We start from the raw sequence: 21,796 nt of genomic DNA, 5'->3' as shown, positions 1-21,796 counted from the left end.
AGAAATAAATATCTCATTAAAGAATTACACATTTGTTGCTAACTCAGATTACTTTTCAATACCTGTCTGTTTCTGTTCAGTACATTTATTTTGCATGAATTTCATGTTCTTTCAGAATTGAACTTTCTCTTGTCATTTACATTTTCAAAGATTCTATTTAAAATCTCTGGGTACACACCTGTAAGCTGATTTTTAGATAAGGATCTAAAGAGATTCAAGCCTTCTAAACTGCTGAATTTTATATTGTAGGTCATAGACAATCAGCAAAATCAGATAGCTGGACTGATTTTAGACATGCAGGTAAGGAAGAATGTATATTCTGTTGTTTACTGTGTACAGTTTTAATTTATAAAAAGAACATTGCTAAAGTTGAATTTTATTCTTTTATCTTTCTGAATAGGAATCAAAAGTAGAACTGCCAAGAACTTAGTCTTGTGGCCTCCAATTGACCTGTGTTGCCTTGCAGGCTCATAATGTAGTCATTATGTTTGTATGGTTTAGCACTTTGCTGGTACTTATCAAAAAGTGAAAAACATCCTTGTGCTGCTGGTCTAGTGTTATGTGCAAAATTTGTGACACAGGCAAATGTTACTTTGGGTGTTGTATAATGAAAAAGAAGTTCAAGCTGAACTCCATAACTTTTCTGAGGTTCTCTGTCCTTCTTTATAGTTAAGATTATTTACATATATATTCTGTTTATATGTCATGCTTATCAGAGATACAAGCAACTTGCTAAATGTATTATCATAAATCTAAATCTTTTCATGTTTCCTAAAATTTCTGATCTTTTTCTCACCATCACCTCTATCTTGAGACTGGTGATCTTTGGTGTTTTGTGTGCTTAGCCTGAAATGACTTTAGAGAGCTGGGGTTAGGAAAGAGAGTAGTTGTGACTGTCTGTGAACAGAACAGTGTTCTGTTCTCCAGGACTTTCTCTTATTTTTCCTCTTGAAGTATTTTATATAAGGACAGAAAATAAGATTAGAAAATGGTGTCAACCGTCAAATTACTTGTAGACTACAGCAGCTTTTTTTGTCCTTGGTATCCCCAGCCTTCCATATTCATTACCCAGGAAGTGTTGAAAATTAGTTCATTACAAATTGAAATCCCTTATCAGCACAGAGATGTAGTTTATCTTCAGCTCAGATGATCTCATTTTATTCCCTGTCTTCTGCCACATTGTAAACTTATGCTTGAGAATGTATTTCAATTCATTGTTTTCAATGTTTCAGCTTATAAACTGAAAGCAAATTCTGTTTCAGACAGCAGTGTATGAAGCAGTACTAGTTTCTATTTGCTTGTAATCGTGGTGAAATGATTTTGATCTTCCTTGTATAGTTTTGCTTCATTAATTTGTTCTTCTGAGTGAGAGGGATTAAAATTCTGGTTGGTCTTGACAAGATGCTGTGCTGCATATATAGTACCTCTTCAGAAAGAGAAAAATTATGGATTACAATGATGTTTTAAAAAAATCCATATTTACATGATTAATTTAGATATCAAAAAATTAAAATTTTTGCTACAAAACAAAGACAGTAGAAATAGGTCAGATTATATGATGCCTGTGTTACCCAAAGTACATCTGTCAACCCTGTCAGTCACAATAAACCCAAACTGTGCCAGGCTGGGAGTATTGCCACCATTTTGTAACTTTGGAAAGCATATGGAAAAATTAAGGGTGAAGTACAGAGGATTCATAGCACAATTAGGAACTTGGAAACCCTAGCACTGTAGGCTCAGCCAAGCTGTTAAGCACATGTGTTTTTTCTGAGCTTTAGGATTAGAGTAGCAGAGAATGATAGATGTTTGGTCTGTCTTTTAAAAATAAACACTGATTTCCACTTCTAGTAGTTCCTGTTACATGATGCAACTCTTGAACTGAATGTGTGCATGTTGTTTAGAATATTCTAGAAGTTGTTTTTTGATTAGTTTGCAGAGTCATGCAAATTTAATGGCAGATGTAGTTCTGAAAATACACTGGGGAAGGTAATATTTTTCACCTTGTCTTCCCTCCACCCTCAGGAAGGCTGCAGAGTCAAACCTTATGTTGTCATTGACATAATCATGAAACGTGTAAGTGGTAGGGCTAATGGATGTAGCATACCTGGGGCTCTGGGTGTCCCTCAACTTGCTCATCATCAAAGAGTGTTAAAATGGGAGATACTTGGAAATTGGAAGGGTGTTTTGGGCACTTGCATTGCCCTGTTCACTTCCTGCTTCCTAAATATCTTCTGTTTGGCTGCTGCTGCAGATGGAGCTAGAAGGACCTTCAGGCTGACCCAGTAATGGCCATTTTTCTCAGTACAGAGTGTTTCTAAAAGAATAAAGATGATGATTTAACATCACTGCAGGTTCTGCTCATCTGCAAGCACGCAAGAGGAAATGCCTGAAGCAGTTATTTCCTGCCTTGTCCTACCCCAGGGTGTTTCCTTTGCTGTGAGGCAGGACCCTCCTTCCTCCTGCCCTTCCTCCCACTGGTGTGTGTAGCTGCGCTTTCTTGAAGAGCTTATCTTTAGGATGCACATTACTTCAGCACTTCCTTTCGAGGGTCATGGTGTGGGTGAAAAGAGCAGCAGGTCAAGTGTATGAAAATGGTTTTAAAAACAAGTAGTCGTTTCTGGGTTCTGCCTGCTGCTTCTTACTACTTATGTGAAAGTGAAGTAGGGGTTTTTTTAGTTCATATTAAGGCTGTAAATGTTAGCACCATTGTTTTCCAGTTTTGCAGAGTATGATAGAGTTGCTATTCATTGTTAGTATTCAGATAAGATGGTTTGAATATTCCTCTTTCTGAATTTTGTCAGATGACCTTGAAAGACATATCTACAGACTTAAAAGCCAAGTAGTGGAATGAGTCCTTTTAAGAACAAACGCACCTGAATTCACTCCAAAAACTCCACTTTGAAATATCTCATGATTTCTCAGTTTCAATTCTGTAGTTGAAAACTGGGGAATTGACAGCAGCTGATTCCATGTTGCAGCAGGTTTTTTGTTTGTTGCTGCTTGTGATTGATCTGGAAGTCAATCATGAAAAGCTGCAATACTGAAAATAGTAATTATTGTATCTATTACAGATGCAACTTCAAATAAGTTTGTTTTTTGCCTGTGGTTTTTTTCAGTACAGTAGAATTGTATAGACTGTTCTATCATGTGTCTGAATGATTTTACAGAGGTTGCTACTCTGTATCAGCTATCAAAGACTTTCTTCTCAACTGTATAGGTGAGGTGAATTCTATTGTGAAAGGTTGTGGGAAGTCCTGCCTTAGTCTTTGTCTAAAGTAGAGAATGAAACAGATCTTCAGTTATACCTTGGAATGACACAAATGAAGCTTTCTTGTGATGTATCTACTGCTTACGTAAAGTGAAATTGTTTGATTAGAATAAACAATATTGCATGGTTATTTTGGACTTCATGCATTCCTTATTGGAGTAAGGTTTTTCATGCATACAACCTTTTTGTTTCTAAAGAGATTCTGCTTATTTAAAAGGTTTCATGATAGTTGGAGTAGTGTGTTAGTGTACAGTGAGCTGGGGTACAGCTGAATATTACCAGGTGAAGCGTGGTAGAAAGTAAAAAATGAAGAATTAGTACAAAAGCACAAAGTAATTGAAACTTAGAAATTTACTGAGGATGCAGTTTTTCTAAGTGCTGATATAAAGCATGAAAATTTAATATCTTTACCTCTGTTTTCATTCACTTCAGTCTATGCAAGAGAAGCTTTCGCAAGAAAAGTTGATAATTCAGAAGATGACAAATGAGCTTGAGGAAAAAGAAAGGAATATAGAGCAGTTGAATAAAACTCTCTCTGAAGTAAGTAAAAACTCCAGTAACCCACCAGCTGGGAAGAACCTTATAGAATGATTATAAGATCCCTTGGTAGGGCTTTATGACCTTAATTACGTCTTAACTGTCCTGGCTACCATGCAGACGTATAATACATACTATCCCTACCTCAAGAAGGGAGAACTTAAAGGGTGAAGATGGTTAAGAAATGGTAACATGAAACAGTCATACAGAAGCTGTCTATCTGCCATTCTTTGGAGAGGTACAGAAATATTGATTATATGTTTGGAATTTAATTATTTTTATTTATATTGTTTGTGGTTTGGAACAGAAAACTTTCTGCTATAGTGCGTGATGCAGACTTAACTTTCCCCTTTTTTCCATTTGATTTTCACAAAGAACCAAAGACTGATGGAAGAGAATGCCTGCCTGAAGGAGCAGATGCGGCTGGTGGAGCAGTCCAGGCAGCCAGTATCTGAGAAGATGCCTATAGCAGACCAGTTGTTCAAGGAAATGTCCCATTGCTTGTTTGACTTGAAAGCACTGTGCAGTATTCTTACCCAGAGAGCTCAGGGCAAGGAGCCTAACCTTTCCTTACTGCTGGGAATCAGATGTAAGTGATGTTGTCATGCCAATGCTTAATAATGTTTTGACACAAAGGAATAACAGTTTAGCTAAGTGTTGCTCAAACTTGCCAGCTGGACAAGCTGGTATCCTCACTGTGCTGCTGGAAGAGTGGTGCACGAACTCATGGAGCTCTCTGGAAAAGCTGAACTCTTAGTGTGCCTGTGCCACTAAATGCATATGACTACACAGGTCCTTACCAAGTCAGGAAAGCAGGTAGCTGGCTCTTCATGTGGACCCAATCATGGCTGTGTTCACTGCTCTAGAAAAGAAAGATGTGTAGCCAGGTGTCTGTCTCTCCTGAGACATAGTGCACTCACTGTGAGGGTTAATGGATGCTAATGGGGCTTTAAAACAAAAACACACATCGGTGGTTTTTTTGTTTTAAAGCCCTTAGGATCAAGTGGTAGGAATATACATCTGTTGTTTGAAGATGTATATGTCTGATTTGGGGATGGGGGTCCATGTGTATTAAATAAGCCTCATGGTAACTTCATCTCTAGTACTGTTAACAGTACATCTAGTCTTGAGCACTTACTAAGCTGTTAAATTTAACCAGGAAATGAGAGAAAAGATGCCCTTTTAAAACCAGTCACACAAAGTTTGTGTTAGGTCTTTTAACAAGCCTAACAAACAGTTACATTTTTTTTAAATGGATGTATCATATTCTAATGTTTTCTGAATGTTAATTGGAATTAATCACGTAGACAGATTGCTGAACTGAACCATCAACAGGGTGAAAAGGTAAAGTACAGTGTTCTGTGCCGCAAGAGCTACTACACGCCTTCTAGCCCTCTTTTCTGAGTGGCTATAGAAAACTCCAAAACCTCTAGGAAATGGCTCTTCTGTCCAGTTTTTTTCACTGCTGTTTTGATTCATCAGACTTCAGCAAGTCTAGATCTTGGTGCAAACAGAAAAGCATATCTTTCAGAGAAGCACTGATGGGCTCTGAATTGACTTTAAGTTCACATGGTACCATGTTTTCTTAGCTTTTCATCATGCTGAAGTGTGATTTGTCTTGATGTAACTAAAGTGACCTACCTCCTATTTCAAAGAGGATTAGTAGTTGAAGTATTCACAGAGTACAGTTGCCAGAGCTTTAACCTTGGATGTTGTTTTTCGTAGCACTGAGCTGTTCAGCTGAAGAGAGCGAAAATTACCACAGCACAGAAACTCTTTCAAAGAAGCTCTTGGACGTTTGTCAGTTACGGAAGGATATTGATGAATTAAGGACTATAATGTCAGACCGTTATGCTCAAGACATGGGGGACAATTGCATTACTCAATGACAAAACTTCATCTAGTAGAAAACAACTTACTAAATCCTGCTGTGTCACAGGTCTTTTCATTTCTACTAAGGAGCCATATTGGAAGGCTGCAAATAGCCCCAGACATGCACCTGTGAGGGCTGCGTATAATTAACCTTGGGAGTCTGGTCTGGAGGGGAGAGTCAGCATTGAACAGAGTGGTACAAACTGCAAGAAATCTTTTCTCCAAACTACTGAATGTAGGAACAAGCTGTGAAGAATGATTCAGTTGGACACTCTGTTTCCTTCATTAGGGCTCATTTCATTACTTCACCTAGTTTTTGGAATCAGAGCTTCAAAACAGCCGTGCTGCTACTGCTCTCAGTCCTTTCCTTCATCAAGGGTTTGTGTGGCATTATATGTGTTCTGATATTAGAGGAGAAGGTCGAAGGACCTGTAGCTGTATGTGGTGAAGCCAGGGATTTCTGCCACTGCACTTCACTCTAAGAATTGCAGTTGGAACAATCTTGGAGCACTACAAAAAGTAGTTGCTATCCAAGTTGTCTAAAAATAGGAATATAGGAAAGATGGTTTTAGTAATGGATTGTTTGTCCAATAGCAGAAACTCCCCCAAGTTTAACTCCTTTATGCAAACAGGTCCATAAAATATAGCTGTATCAGGTTGTTTGAAGTGCTCTCACATTGCTGTAAGAAGTTTCAGTAATATGAAGTCTGTGACAAACCCAGAGAAGCTATAAGACATGAAACTGCAGCATAGTACATGGCTGCAGGAAAACAAACAAAAACACAAAACAACCAACAACTGTACTTTGGTGTTTGTATTAACTTTTTCCTTAGGTCCTCTCCATTTTAAAATGTGGCTGGTCTGTGTTCTGTTGCTGAAGGCCTCTGATGAGGTTGTGCACCACCTCAACCATTTTTTACCACAGCTATAGAAAGGGTGTTTAACTCTTGGAAAAATCAGGGCTCGAACCAGAAGTTTTCCAGTTAGAAGTCTTAAGTACTTGGTTATCCGAGAACTGCAACATTTGCCACATTGTTTTGGAATTTTTGATCTCTCCATTTTTGTAGGAAGCAATTACCTAAAAAAATAAGATTGTGTTCCATAGCTTATTCAATGAGTATCACCTGGCAGTGCTGTTTAACTCCCATGGGACAGATGACATTTCCTGGAACATTACTGCAAGGTAGCTGAACAGTTATGCATGCTGGAAAATAGTATTTAACTGAAGAAAACAAAAACTTGTGAAGAGCAAAACCACTTCCAAAACACACTGTTAAGAAAAATACGTGCATCACTTACGTGTGTGGGACTAAAAGAAGGTTTCAGATGCTTTAAAATGCAAGTCAGTCAACTTACACGTAGTGGGGATACCAGCAGAAATCTCTTAGAAAGCTTAGCAATTAGAACCAAGAAAATTCTAGGGTAACATTTTTATGGCAAAAGTGTTAGTATCTTCTGTTTGCTGATTATATTTGTGTTAATAGAAAAAAGTGGTAAAGCAACATATGCTGGTTACCATTTTTAACTTGGTGATATTTTGCTTTCTGTCAATTGTTAAACTGTTACCATTAATGTTGTTTTTATAATTTAGTGGTTTATTTTTTTTTAACTATATGCATTTATTTATTTCACAGTTTTCTCTATCCTGAAACTACACTTGGACTAATTTGCGAAAAATAACGTTGCTATTTATATTACTGCTACATGGTGTTTCCAGATAGATTAATCTGGTTCAGCTTCTGTGAGCACTAGAACAGTGTCTAGAGGAAATCACAAGTGAAATTGTCTAGTGTCTACTTAAAGGAAAAGAAATGAGGCCATTTTATTTTAAGTTTCTATGCTCCTTTGTATGCACGCTGCAATCTCTCCACAAGGGTGCAATTTTCTCTGGTTTTCCTTGTCCTTCTCAGTGCTGTGATGGAGGTGGAGTTGGAAATAGGAGTGTGCTCTTCTCATTGATGTAACAAGTTTTGTCATGATTGGGGGAAAGATCTTCTGAACTAATCTGCATTCTTAGACTGCAAACAGATCAATGGAAATTATCTAAAGGGGTGATTTATTCTGGAAGCTCGTTAGCAGTATTAATTCCACATTAATACACATCTTCCACATTGAAGGTGTACTTTTTTTTACTAGTGCAAAACTGAAGACAAGGAACTTTGCACAAATGGGCTGGCATGGTTTTCTGTGCCTCTGTCAGTACTGGCTTTTGTAACTAAATCCTCAGCTCGTTCCTTTGGTGTAGTTTGCTGGTTTTGGTCCTGCAGTGAAGTAGTAGTCTTCAGTTTATGGCATCTGTCTCCTACCAGAATTCAACAATAGCATTTCAGATAATAAATGAGAAGCATTAGGGAGAGAGGAAACACCTAAGTTACACATTGTTGTTTGTTTCCTTAAATGGCAATGTTGTACCTATAAAAATTTACCAAGCAACACTTTTTCTAAATTTGATGAAAATAACAAGGAGGTTAATAGAGCAATTAGAGAAGAGCAGGAGATTTTTTTGAACTGTTAAGCTTGTCACTTGGCTGGTGTGCCTCCAGTGTCCCTCCTGTTAAAGGGTGATACTGTACTGAAAGCTGAGATCAGTAATTTATGTTTGCAGAGCACTTCAGTTTTTATGGTCTTCGAGTATTAGTTGAAAGTTTCTCTGGAAGGAGGTCCCAATTTATTTGTAATACTTTGATTGCAGCGCTGTAATCTTGCATTGTGATGTTTTTCTTACAGAACCTGTAATATTTATGTTGACTTTAAAGCACTTGATTTTAAAACCCCGTGAGTTTATCTACCTCAGTCAAATTAAAGTAGGGAGGTAAATGATGGATGTATGAGCCAAAGATGCAGACTACCAACTGACTGTCTACAGTGATGCAGTATTTTGCTTTGATTCCTTAAAATTTGGCCTGTTGTAGTGGTAGCAATTACTATATATGCATCAGTTTACAGATGCCTCTAAATGGAATAAGCTTTGTCTAAGATATGCATGACTGTTTAATTGGTTAAAATGTAGTGTGTGTGTGGTGTCATTCAGCTTATTTAATACAGAGTTGATTAAAGAATGTTAACATTGGAATTGCTTAGATTTAGTCATGACAACTTTTTGCTGTAGCTGTTAGACAATCCCAAGGGCTGAAAAACTGCAGATGAATGGATACTGTACCATTCTGGGTGTCAGCAAATTTGTACAGTAACATTTTGTATAGTTTCAGATTGAATTTATATGATCCTCCAGAAGATATTTACAGTAACTACTGTATTTAAGAATGTACTTTGAAAAAGACACGGCAAGTAAGTGTCTTCGGACAAACTGTAGAGGATGCTATGTATTTACTGTATAGAAGTAACGCAGCTCAGTCGTGTAAATGTGATTTAGGTTGCTGGCCTCTGCTGTGCAGCTTTATGGTGTGATAGTTGTGTGAAATTGTGGAGATTGCTGTAACCACCCACTCAGGCTCCAGCATTTGAAGCTGCTGGTGGTCAAGAAGTCATTACAAGAGCTGAAATTCCATCCTTTTCACTTCAAAAGGTTTCCTTCCTTCCTTTGCCCTCGCAGCCCACCTTTTCTTTCAAATGTTCTTTTGGACATTTTTCTTGCAGGGTAAGAGCACAAGGAAAGGAAGAAAGCAAACCCTGTCCTCCACAACCTGGTGTCATAGCGTGGGCAGTGATGGCACACTGCAGTCTCTCTGCAAGGGCACAATTTGCTCCAGTTCTCCTTGTCCTTCTCAGCGCTATAATGCAGGTGGAGTTGGAAGTATAATTGTGCTCTTCTCACTGATGTGACGAGTTCTGTCATGAGTGGGAAAAAGATCTTCTGAACTAATCTGCATTCTTAAACTGCAAACAGATCAATGGTTATTATCTAAAGGGATGATTTATTCCAGTAGCTAATTAGCAATATTAATTCCACAGCTGCATACCTTTGTGCCTTTTTTGCCTGAAGTAAATGTATATTCCCCTTGAACTTTAAATAAGTTTTTAGGATGCTGATGACTGCACCTTCTTTTCTTCTCACCTGCCATTACTTTGTTAATAAGCTTTTGTAGTAAGAACTCTTGCATAATGTCTAGAAACAGAAGTACTTAAACTAGGTACTAGGTGTACACTTTGAATGTTAGGCTGGTTGTAGTATGCAGCTTTTTTGAATATGATGTGTGAGCAGGAAACACAAATAATGTGTTTGTGTATATTAATTAAGTATATCATTAGTTCAGTGGGGAGGAGTGTCTGGAGCTCTCTTCTAAAAGCACAGCTGACATATGTACTGGATCAGTCCCTGAAGACTGGTAGTTTTGTAAATTGGGTTCAATTTTTGAACCGCTCAGAATACCTCATATGTAAATAGAGTTGTCATGACTTAATCACAATGTGTTCATTGTAAAAAGTAAAGGAGCCACTGGCTGGCTCAGCTTTAGGCTTGTTGTTCTTGCCTCTTTTTGTAATTTTTTTTAAAGTAGGGTTTACAGCTAGAATTTTGAATGCCAAAGTTCTATTTATTGAATAATAATAAAAGTTTTCATTGTTAATGACTGGTATTTTTCCACTGGAATTTGTTTGTTGATGTTTGGGATTTGTATCCGCAGAGCAGAAATAAATTTTGTTACAAAAGTAAATTTTTCATGGTTCTCATTTGTTCAATATCTGGCATGTGACAGAAATGACCAAAGCTGGAGGCAAGAATGGAATCATGAAATATCTTCCCAACATCCACTCCAGCTTCCCTTCAATGGTCTGTAGTTCTGCTGGCATACATAGTTCACTTCCTGTTTTCTTGGATGCTGATTGGAGAGATCACAGGTAGGTCTGTTTAAAAGACTGTATTAGCACAAAATAGTAGGCAGAAGTGTTATGATAGCTAGTTTCAAAGTTGCTGAAAGATTGATCAACTTTGGAACATATTGCCCCAAAGCCAGTCACACAGGGCAAAAAAATAAAATTGCATGGCGAAACATACCCAGCAGTGGGTCTGGTACCAAGAAGAGGACTGGTGAGCAGAAAGGAAATGTGTTTTTAATTCCTACTTTTCAGCTGGAAAGCACGAATGGATGTGTGGTCAGACTGAGCAGTAGCTAGGGCAGTCAGAAATTCCTGTGGCATGAAATACTGCAAGTCAGCGTAGCCCAACACAACCAAGCAGCGTTGACTTCCATGTCAAGTTGGTCTGAGGAAAAGTCAAAGGTGAAGGATTTTAATCAGTGTAACAGGAGTCTTCACAAGTGCACAGGGAAGTGGCGTCACCCAAGAAAGTTTTGTTTCCTGACAGTTCCCTGTGAAAAATCTTAGAGCCTGTTTGGAGCATTGAGTGCTGAATGAGCTTTGTATGTAGACCGGTGTTCCCCTCTCTCCCCCTTAAACTCCATCATGCAGAGCACAAAAGTTGACACTACCTCTTTCCAAAGACACTGGAAAATTCACTTTCATAATTAGCTAGTGCACTGTATATGGTAGACATCACTTTTCTCCAGCATTGTGACTGAATGGACTGTGATGGAGTTCTAACTCAATTAAAAACATTCTGTGCCCTGTGTAAATACATGTAAAGGACTCTACAGATGCCAGCTTTCTGTGAGATTTCTGAGGGTGGCCTTTTGTGAACTGTTTAAAGTCAGGTTTCAGTTTCAAATTATCATGATTAAAGCACTGCTAACAATAGTAGTGGCAGAAAATGTTCTGTTGCCTTTTATTCCACAAACAAAATACAACTCCACATGTGGATGAAAATGAAGCCTTAAACAATAATACTGCAAATAAAACTGCAGCATCTTGAATGAGTACAGCTTACAACAGCTCAATCTGCAGTAGATGCCCTACGTTATGTAAATTAAGCAAGTCTGCAGGATGTGCTAACCATGCTGGGTCGATTGTTTTGTAAATTAAGGGGTTCAGCATACTTGGAAAATTTCCAAGTGGCAAGGGAAAGCATATGCTGTGAACAATGATACTTAATTACATTTTGGTATGTGCATATTTCTTTTCCTACTTTGTGTGAGTTACTCCCCCTTGGTGGCAGCTGCTGCTTTTCTCCTTCTTCTCTTGGTGTCACAGGTCTGAATTTCCTGAGTCATGGACTTGAAGCCTGCTCAGTTTGTGGAGCACCTGATAGGTTAACTAATGCTTCGAGGTGCTCTCGTGAGCAGTTTGGCAGCTCCCCCAGGAATGCAACCTGTAGGTACTAATAGACCAGAAAACTGATTCAGTGGTCTGTGTACCTGTGAAAGCGTTTGCCTGGAGGAAGGCAGAAGGAAGCCATTGTTAAGTTCTGGTTGAGACAAACGGTATCTGCTGCTGAGAGAGTGAATTGTAACACTAAAGGTTGTTGTAAGAGAGTTTTCTGACTGAAAACCCCTCCTTGAGTGGGAACTGAATAGAATTTAGTATCAAAAAGGCCTATCTCCCCTACATTAAAACATGGGAATGCAGGTAGTCCCTTACTGTCACCGAGGAGATGCCAAAACCCCCTCCCAGACCAAATGGGTTGTATTGAGCTTTGAGGTGGTCCCAGGTGCCAGATGAAGGTATTTCAGAGCCCCACTGCAGTCAGCCTGTGTTGGGGTGAGGGCCAGTCCATACCCTGGCCCAGTGCTGGGTCAGTGCCCCACTACCCCAGCTCCCAGGACTGAGCTCTACCTCGAGGTATGGCAGGAGCCAGCTCCCGGCCCCAAGACTGGTCACAGTGTTTCAATGTGGGCTGAGTCAGAAGCTGGATTTTCCTGGTTTTCTTTGACGTATTAATTGCCATTCTTTTTTTGGTGGCTGGTATTGATGATGCCTATGTTGTAGAGCAGGCTTATCAGAGAAATCAGTTTGGCTGAGATCTTGAAGGTATTGCAGTAATTGGAGCAAGAACTCATTACATGCTCTGTAATTATAACCACTGTCATTAATTTATCAAATTATTTTTGCAGGACTCTGAAATTGCTTTAAGACTTTTTTTAAAGTTTGTTTCTGTATTTCTAACCATACATACATGGGCTGGGGGGGACAGGGAGGAAACACCCAGCTGTCTGCTTAGACGTGGCTGTTCACAGGAGCCAGCCAGCATACCTTTCTACAGGCAGTTTGGACAACAGGACTTAATGTACCAATGCATTTTCTAACCTTATGCTATTTTTGGTCTCATAATGGTTAAACGAGATGATGCCTAATTTATTGTCAGTTAATTGGGGGCAATCCAGCAACAGGGAGGGAGGGAGCTTTGATCAGAGTGATTGATGACACAAACTTTGAGGTGATCTGTCTTCTCCCAATCCACAGACACTTGAGCTGTTCAAGAAGCTGATCTTATGTGGATGCCTTTGAACCCAGTGTTTTAAGGTGGCTTGAAAGTCATGCTGGTCCCTGGGGCAAGTCCAGAGCTGTTGGGCAATCATGCAGCAGGACAGGATGGGCTGGTGAAGATCCTCTGTTCTGCTGCAAACAAATCCTAGCTGTGAGACAGGCTTTTGAGTCTGACACAGCTCACTCTTGTCCTGGAAAGCCCCATTCAGGTGCTGTGGTGGCCATCAATGTCTTGAGCACAACCACCCAAGTCCGCATTCCACTGAGACACTCGAAAGCTGCCACAGGATTTTCAAACTGAGCTTTCTCCTTTGGAAGCTCAGGTATGCCATGGCATGTTGATGGCCCTCACCCTACTGTTAATCCAGACAACATGTTGTTGTCCTCTTTATGTCAGAGCCAGGGTGGCAGGACCCAGTTTCTAGGCTCTTCTTTGATCACTAGCCATTTTGATAAATAGGATTTACTGTCAGGTTAAAGCCATAAAATGGTCACCTCCCAGCAAAATCATCTGTGAAGTGTTATAACCACACACAGAAGATCATCAAACTTCAGCTGCTTGCAGCCCAACTTTTGCCCCCCTTATGGCAGCTCATCACTTTGGGGAGAGACAATAAAGGTTACAGCTGGGAAGGAGCTGGAAAAGGCATACACTGCCCTGCAGGGAGCTCTGCTGAAGGAGGGAGCGCTGCAAAGGGGTTTGATTGATGGCGTAATCCGATCAGCCCCCAGACACGCTTCATTATACAAGCTGGTGACAATCAGATCATTAGTTACATTATCACCCGCTGCCTTAGTGCCCGTGAAATAGTGAAGATAAGTAATAGGATATTTTCAGTTTAAATTGTGGTTTGAACATTTTAATTAAAAGCCTATTATAATCAATCTGTTTCTAACATCCTTTCCCTCACCCTCATTCATAAAAATTAATTATCACCATGAGAGAGAGCAAGTGAGTATATCCTGCTCATGGCCAGTGGCAGCTTCAGAGCCTGGGTCAGCCCCTGCTCTGGTGGCTATAGGTACCAAGCCAGCCCAAATTGTGTGCCAGGCAAAGCTGGTCATGCAGGGCAGTTTACCAGCCTTCCTGTTGCTGGGTATGGCCCAATATGGGGTGTGCTGCAAGTCATTTAAGCAAAAGTGATGATTGCTCAGACGCTGGTATCTTAGACCACTTGGTCTGGCATCCATTTGTGTCTTGGAGGTGAGAGGAGCTGAAAACGCCTAGATTTGCACCAATTTGAAAAGCATTTTTAAAAAGTCCCAAATCTTCCCTGAAGTTCTGCTGCAGTGGCTATGAAGGTCAGCGCAAAAATGACCCCAAATGGCTGAGACAAGAATACCAGGCAGCTTAAAACTAAATATTTGCAGTCTAGCTCCAAAACATACTGAGAATGTAAGAATAAATACAAAATTGATAAATTTTTTTTAAAAAATTAACCTTAAGTAATTGGCTAAACTGTGTCTTGACCTTCTGAAGGTTCATCACTGATCCCAGCCTGCATAAACAAAATCAGACTGTAACACACATTGCAAGTGGTGACTTTACAAAGCAAAAGCATAAGGCAAATACCTTGATTGTGTGAAGTAAGAACATCAGGTTCAGGGAAGAAATACAGTCTCTTTTGTAATTAAGAAAGTAACTGTGCTGTTACAGGCTTACAGGCAAATATACTGACAATTGCAATAGAATCCATAATTCATCAATTTGTCCATAAGAATGTTACAGGAGACAGTGCTGAAAGCCTTCCTAAACTCAAGGTGATATCATCCATTGCTGTCACCTTCTCCACTGAGCAAATAATTTTGTTGTAGAAGTCTGTCGGGTTGATCACACATGGTTTCCCCTGCATAAATCCATGCTGGCTACTCCCAATCACTTTCTTGTCTTTAGTGTGTTCAGAAACAGTTTCCAGCATAACTTACTGCATTCCCCTTCCAGGGATCAAAGTGAGACTGACAAACCTGTAGTTCCCTGCAACCGTCTTTCTCGCCCTCCTTGAAGATGCCAATAATATTTGCTTTCTTCCAGTCTTCAGGATCCTCAGTGCCACGACTGTACAGAGATTATTGGGAGTGGCCTTGCAATGACATCAGGCAGCTCCCTCAACACTGATGAGTACATCCCATTGTACTGAAAGATTTGTGCCTCCTCAGTTTGTTTAAACCTCACCTGAGTCTCCTCCAGGGTGGGTAAATCTTCACTGCTCCATATTCCCAAACCTGGGAGATGTTCTGATCTCTGCTGCCTACAGCTGTATTTATTTCTCCAGCTCATGAGGGTGGCAGACACTGCTCCAATAATTTTGCTCACTCAGTTGAGTTCAATCTTCAATGCTTTTAGCAGATCATAATGCCAACATGATTTTTATCATCTTTCAAACAACTTTATGCCCAAAAGTGAAGTAAAACACTCTGAAAGTTCAGTGTTATTCTGAACTTAAACATGTGTCAAGCAAAAAAATCCACTAAATTCAAAGAACTGTGGAGGCTACATATGCCACTTCAGCACTTATGACATGCTCTTTTCTCTCCTCATTTTGGCTGTTCTCTCCTGTGTCCCATGCTGGAGCGTTTTGCCTCTGTACCCTTGAGGGAGGCGCATCATGTTGTGGGGCATTCCTGAAGTGATTTGCAACCACTGTGTTTCTCCAAGGAACTTTTCTTCCTTCTTTTAAGGCATGGAAGTTGAGTTTAGTGTATATGAGGCAACTTAATGAGAAAAACAAACCCCAGTGTCATCTTCCATTGCTAAGCAGCAATTCAGCTGCACACACACTGAGGGCTGGCACTGCAGGGTGCTTACAGCACTCAGCCCAGCCTGCTGGTTGAATATACAGGAATAAGGTGAATTGTTGCTTCTCTCCCCCAGACTGGGGTGGAGTGATTAAGGAAGCAGAGAATCAAGTCTTCCCTGCCACACCATCTCACCACTGAGCTCTTGTGGGCCTGTGATAAAGAGCTGTGTTACAGAGCTCGTCATCAGGGCTTTCTTCCACTCTGAGAGGAAGGGTCCTTTACATAACCTGTAATCCTCACAGTTATGATGCACTTGCTGGTTATTAACATTTCAAGGAGGTCAAATCCACAACATATCAGACACAGCAGATAGCAAAGCCTGTATTTTCCTGAAATCTATCCTCCCAGATTTCAAACTGGAGAGCAGATTTGATTTTCGTGGCCTTGTTACATCACTTGATGTTTAGAAGTCACACATACACACACAGAACCCACTTTGCAGCTGGATTCCCTACAGTACTTGCATTATTTGCATTTTGTTAGTGCTTTAGCTAACATTTCTCCATGGCCATCTACTGCAGGCTGAGAGAAGTCCCTCCAGCTATGTGGTAAGGAACAGGAAGTCTGGATGGATGCTGAAACATGGAGTCAGGGGAGCACAGAGGAGCTGGCAAGGTCCATACGGTCTCCACAGCAGGAGAAAAAGGACAGGAATAGGCCTTCATCTGTGATAGATATGTTCCACCAGAGGACCATGGCAAGAAGTCAAAGCTTAGCCCTGCATTGAACATTTGAAAACAAACCATTTATGTTCCAAGTCAATCTCAAATGACTAAAATGGGGATAAAAGAAGCTTTCATGGAGAAGCAGTCTGAGGCAGCAGTACTGACATTTTCTGTGTCTTAGGTTTAAGGTTTCACACAGATGTCCTGAAAGAATTTCTAAAAATATCACAGCACCATAGTACTATTATTTATATGCACATTAATACAGAGCAAAACATGGTTTCTGTTTAATTAAAGCAAAAAAATCTATTACATAAACTGACCTTCAAATAAAAAGAAATTTATTAGCTTTGCACTTCTATATTTTAAATCTGACTTTTGGATGCCTTGAATTGTTTCAGTGTACAGAGTGAAGAATTTGTTTTGTCTTGACATAAACTAACCAAGAGGAGGTCAGCCTTGCATCTGTGACATGCCTGAAATGTATTTCAGAGGCACCATGTTCTGGAAAATAGGCACAAAATGTCCACCTGTGATGCTAACTGTTCTCTTTGGGGTGAGCTGAACAGCTTTGGGCAAGTAGCTCCATCTCAGTGCCTCACTGTATGTGTCTGTCAAGTGGAGATTACACAGGCTCCCTTGGAAAGCATCTTGACACCCTTGGATGAAAATTTCCACAAGAACTAAACAGCATGTCCACTAATCAGCATTCACACAGTAACTTGTGTATGTGAAATTAGATGCTAAAAAAATCAGCGGTTTTCAATCTGATCACAAAACTGGGATGTTATATCTCCTGTCTTAAATCCCCTCCCACCCCATGGCAGTCAATAATCCAGGAAAACTGTCCCATTCCCAGAACTGAGATTGATTGAACTAAATCCATTCCTCATACAACAGGGAAGGGTGATGAAGACCATGAACTTTAAAAATGTTCCTAACTAGTACCCAAAGGACCAAATTCGGCCAAGAAGTTAAAATTCCATTTACATACAGCATGATTTCCCTCGATCCACAGGTTCTTCTGCAGAAGACTTGACATTTTTTTCTCTTCTTCTGTAGAGCTAGCACAGAAGGAGAGTTTTGTTTCCTCAAGTGCCAGATCAGCCTGTTAATCATTAAAATCTCTGGGTTTGCTGGACCTCCTACATTAGGGTCTACTAAGCCATGGTTTGGAGATAGTCACTCCGTGCTTGTGCATCTTGGTGGAGTGTTGCTGCCTCATGTGCCTGCAGAGGAATGGCCAAGGGAGTGGAAAAAGCCAGTGCTTCTCTCAGGCATTTGGCTTTTTTGGGAAGTGGTCCCTTGGGAAGGGAGTGTCACAGGAGAGCATCACTCAACATCTCTCAGGGCTGTTGTGGAAGTTTGCCTCCCGCCCACTGCAAGCAGCTGACATTGCCTTCGCTGCTCTCCCTTTCTCTCTATCCACTGCTGAATTTACAGAGCAGCAGCTCCCAGCATCCCTTCCCAGTGGGACCATGGTGCTTTTCCTTCCCATCCTGCAATCCTGGTAGCATCAGCTTCCCCCAGCACCTCCCAGTGCTACTTGTTGCTAAGGCACGGACACGAGCAGTGAGCACCACTGCAGCCATGGCTGCTGTTGCCCTCTGGCATTACTCTGTGATTTAATTCTCCTAATTGAAAAACCCCCCTCATATGTTCAGCAGTCTGACAGTGTTTCAGGATGTGCATGTGCATTGTTAAATGGAAAATTAACTAGAAGATATTATGAATAACTTCAAAAGCTCAGACACAGCTGTTTGATCCTTTGACAGATTATGCTCTCTCATTCACAACCAGGAGAAGGAACATCAGGATTACAGAAATAAAGTAGTTTCACAAGGAAGAGTCCTGGCCAAGCAGACAGAGATTTGCAGCACTTATGAGGACAGAACAAAATGTACAGGATTAGTTTAAGTGGATAGATCCTGGATCGTGATGATCACAAGTGTTGTATTTGCAGTTCTCTTTAATTTCTTCAGATAAAAAATCAAAAAGCGGTTGGTTTCATCCCCTTAAAAAATCAAAAAGGCGTTTGGTTTCATCCCCTTACTTTACACCTGAGCACCAGCAGTTTGTGATCTTAGCCCCACTCCATGGGCACATAAGGTTTAGCAGGAGGTCTTTCTACCTGGGTATCTCGCTCCACTTTAGGGTCCAGTCTTTAGCTGTGGCAGATCACAAACTCACAGAATATGCTGAGTTGGAAGGGTCCCAGAAGGAACACTGAGTCCAACTCCTGGCCCTGCACAGGACTATCCTGTGCTCCAGAGTAAGCTACACCTCCTACGCTCCCCATGTAAATGACTGCTGGTGCACCTGATCAGCAACAGGTACTTCCACATGGCAGTGATCCCTCAATGTGCAGGAGTAGCATGGATGCAGGGGTTTGGCCCCAGGTGTGGACAGGTGGCACCACTCATCTTAGTCCAACAGCCGCAGCAAAAATATTCCTCAGCCACATCTCAAAGATTTTCATTACTACTTAGTAATGCTTTTCCTAAGTATTAACAACCCTCACTCCTTACCCTCGCAATACAACGGAGCACAGCAAAGCCTGAGGGCTCATATCTCACGTCTCACGTCTCCTGTCCTACGACCCAACCTGGTGCCTGCCAGGCACTTGATGTGCACATCAGTATATCCATTGCCTCTGCTGCACCCACCGCAGGAGCTACGGGGAGAGGTAAAGGGATACTTGACTAGATTTGGCTTGAGCCAAGGAGTGTAAGCGAGCTGGGTGAGCTCTTATTGCCCATACCTGGCAGATACACACTGAATGCAAGGGTTGAAACCAATCCTGATTAAATCCCTGCATTCTGCTCTTGTGCATTCTGCACAAGTGCATTCTGCTCTTGTGCACCTTCCTCTTCTCCCATCAATCGTTCTTCCTGCCACTTGACATTTTGCTAGATAATGAATAATGTGTCTGGCCTTCTCCTGAGGCAGATTCAATGGCACAACCCTTTTAAACTACCTTATGCAGAGGGAAAAGGTGACACTGTCACAGTCTATTTTAGAAACATCCAAGTGTCTATGGCTGAAAGGAACATAGGCTCAACTCAAGTAATGGATTCCCCTTTACAGAGACGCAGCCCTGAGGAGAACAACTACAAAAAGGCTTGTTGGCTAATCTAGCGGTGGACTGCATCTTCAGAATGGAGATTTTTATTTTGGGATTCTTTTTGTTTTAGCATTTAGGGATGGCACTCATCACTGTGCTGCCCAGCAAGAAGTCTGTCCTCGCCATAGACCACACTTCTACCAATGCTTGTTAAAATGGTGTGAATACTGATGAGGAAGCAGAAAACTTCCTCTGCAAGTGAACCATCAATTTATTACAAAAGAAAAACTGGGGAAATGACTATGAAGTCTTAAAGACTCATGTTAATCTGTTAGTATGTAAGCATCTGTAACTAACAAGATCATTACGAACTTGTGATACTGGCCTTCCAATCAGTATTGCAAATAGTTTCTTTGAAGCAAAACAAACAAAAATTAGATTGGAGAAAATGATCCAACAGAACAACTAGTAAAATATTCTGCTGGATTGAAGAGGAAATAAAATGAATTGACCTGAAGAATAAAGACTGTCCACTCAAGCTAAGAAAATCCTGTGCAGTACAGCTTCCTCATTCAAAATGCAAGCAGTACATTTCTAACAAGCAGATCCTATTCTTTTGCCAAAGAGAGAAAGGGAAAAGGCCAGAGACATTCCATCAAAAGGGCCACTAAGACATAATCCATTCAGTGCATGTCAGGATTGCTTGTGCCTGGGTGCCTCACTATGGCTCAGGGAGGGCTCTCAAACATGAGGGATCTTCCTGAGATTTCCTCTGTCATTCAGGAAGTTGTTACCCGTAAATGAGCACAGAATGGGACATGAAGATTAAGCAAAGGGAAGAAAATCCCCAAACACCCAACTTCAAGAAAAGCCTTGAAATTCAAAAACCAGGATGTTATGAGTCTGGTGCTTGAAAAACCCCAGACTAAGGCTGAATGTGTGGGGATTCCCACAAGCAGTGTCTTTTCAAACACATAGGCCTCCTCTGACTGGGCAGAAAAAATCTTTGAATCTTGGGCTGGTTGAAGGCAGCTGCAAGCCTTTGGAGTAGGACCCTGTTGCACTGCTCAGTGAAGTGTAAGGAAGCATTGACTTCAGAGCAGGAGCAGAGTGGATTTGGGGCACATTCGCCCAGGGGAGACACCACAGCTCTTGCAGTTGGGATGCAGTAGCTGTCACTGTGATCATCAGCCATCACCCTGGCTCTTTCAAACTTGCCCAAATGTGAAAGTCCCTTTCTAAAATGACCTTTTCCCACTCATTGTGGTCCCTCTTATAAACAATCTCTACAAAGAGCACCAAAGTGAACAGCAAGAAGTCTTCCCAAAAGGGGCTTTCCCACCAGGACATGTTCGAAAGCAGCAGGGACGTAAAAAAGAGCTCCCTTGTCCCGCAGTTTTCTTTTTCCTGCTCTTTCCTCTTTGCTCTCAGTGCAGATCTGTTCTGCCCAAACTCTTGCCCTCTCACCATGTTCCCATCTTCATCTGAGGAAGGACCCCACACAGGGAACTGGAAATACTCAGGCTGGTTGCAAAACTAACCCAGATACAACATGATAAACCAGTCCGGTGTGTTCCCCCCTGCACTATTTCCTGGGTTAGAAAGCTGTTTGGGAGGCCCAGGGAGGTGTGAGTAGCCCCCAACCCCTCTCCACCAGCTCCAAGACCATCACAGACTGGAACTGCTTTCCTTAACCTGTGGAGAGACTCTTCACGTGCCTTTGCTTCCTTGAAGAAAATTCTTTTTTCATGCCCTGTGTTCCCTGTCTCCAATTGCCTGTTGTGACTCTCAGCAGTTATCCAACGGCTGGTAGCAGTGAGCTCAAAGAGGGACAAGGCTCAGCCTCTCAGGTTAGCTGCTGGATTTATTTCCAAACTCTGCTTCATACCATCAGCAGAGGCAACCCCTGAGCAATGTGGGTACACTAACAGCAACAGCCCTTGGGAGCAGAGGTAGATTTATGGTCTCTTGTTAGTCAGCAGCACAGACATGGCTGTAGAGACATCTTTGGGTATAATAGTAATAGAAAGGATTCTTTCAGCAACCTTCAACCTTCATTTCTGCCCTCCAAATTTCTCTGAGTACTCCACAAAACTGTTTGGATGCCTGGACTCTATAGTAAGAGAAAAAGGGCTTGGATCACCATTTGCCTTGGGTGAACATTTTTCTTTATTATTGATTAATCACCAATCACTATTTAATCACCAACATCATTTACCCTAGCAATGGGCACATCAGCTACATTATTAACGTGGGAAGGAATTCGGTTCCTCCATCAGCTGTTCTGTTTCTCTTGCAAAGACGAGGAAAACA

The 21,796-nt window shown here is 41.0% G+C and overlaps 1 protein-coding gene across 2 annotated transcripts in view; it reads left to right on the top strand.

Moving 5' to 3' along the window:
* CEP85L (centrosomal protein 85 like) overlaps positions 1-9,479 on the top strand; it is a 142,273-nt gene extending 132,794 nt beyond the window's left edge. For both annotated transcript variants that reach the window (XM_017828866.1, XM_017828859.1), the window contains exons 10-13: positions 250-300; positions 3,701-3,808; positions 4,181-4,394; positions 5,531-9,479. In XM_017828866.1, coding sequence (XP_017684355.1) covers positions 250-300; positions 3,701-3,808; positions 4,181-4,394; positions 5,531-5,694 — 537 coding nt within the window. In that variant the 3' untranslated portion in view covers positions 5,695-9,479. The remainder of the gene's footprint in view (positions 1-249; positions 301-3,700; positions 3,809-4,180; positions 4,395-5,530) is intronic.
* Positions 9,480-21,796: the final 12,317 nt, after the last annotated feature.

The sequence above is a fragment of the Lepidothrix coronata genome, unplaced genomic scaffold, assembly GCF_001604755.1.
Source record: "Lepidothrix coronata isolate B3197 unplaced genomic scaffold, Lepidothrix_coronata-1.0 Scaffold5, whole genome shotgun sequence".
Lineage (NCBI taxonomy): Eukaryota > Metazoa > Chordata > Aves > Passeriformes > Pipridae > Lepidothrix > Lepidothrix coronata.
The sequence above is the reverse complement of the archived record's forward strand: the minus strand, read 5'-3'. Positions and strand labels throughout refer to the sequence as shown.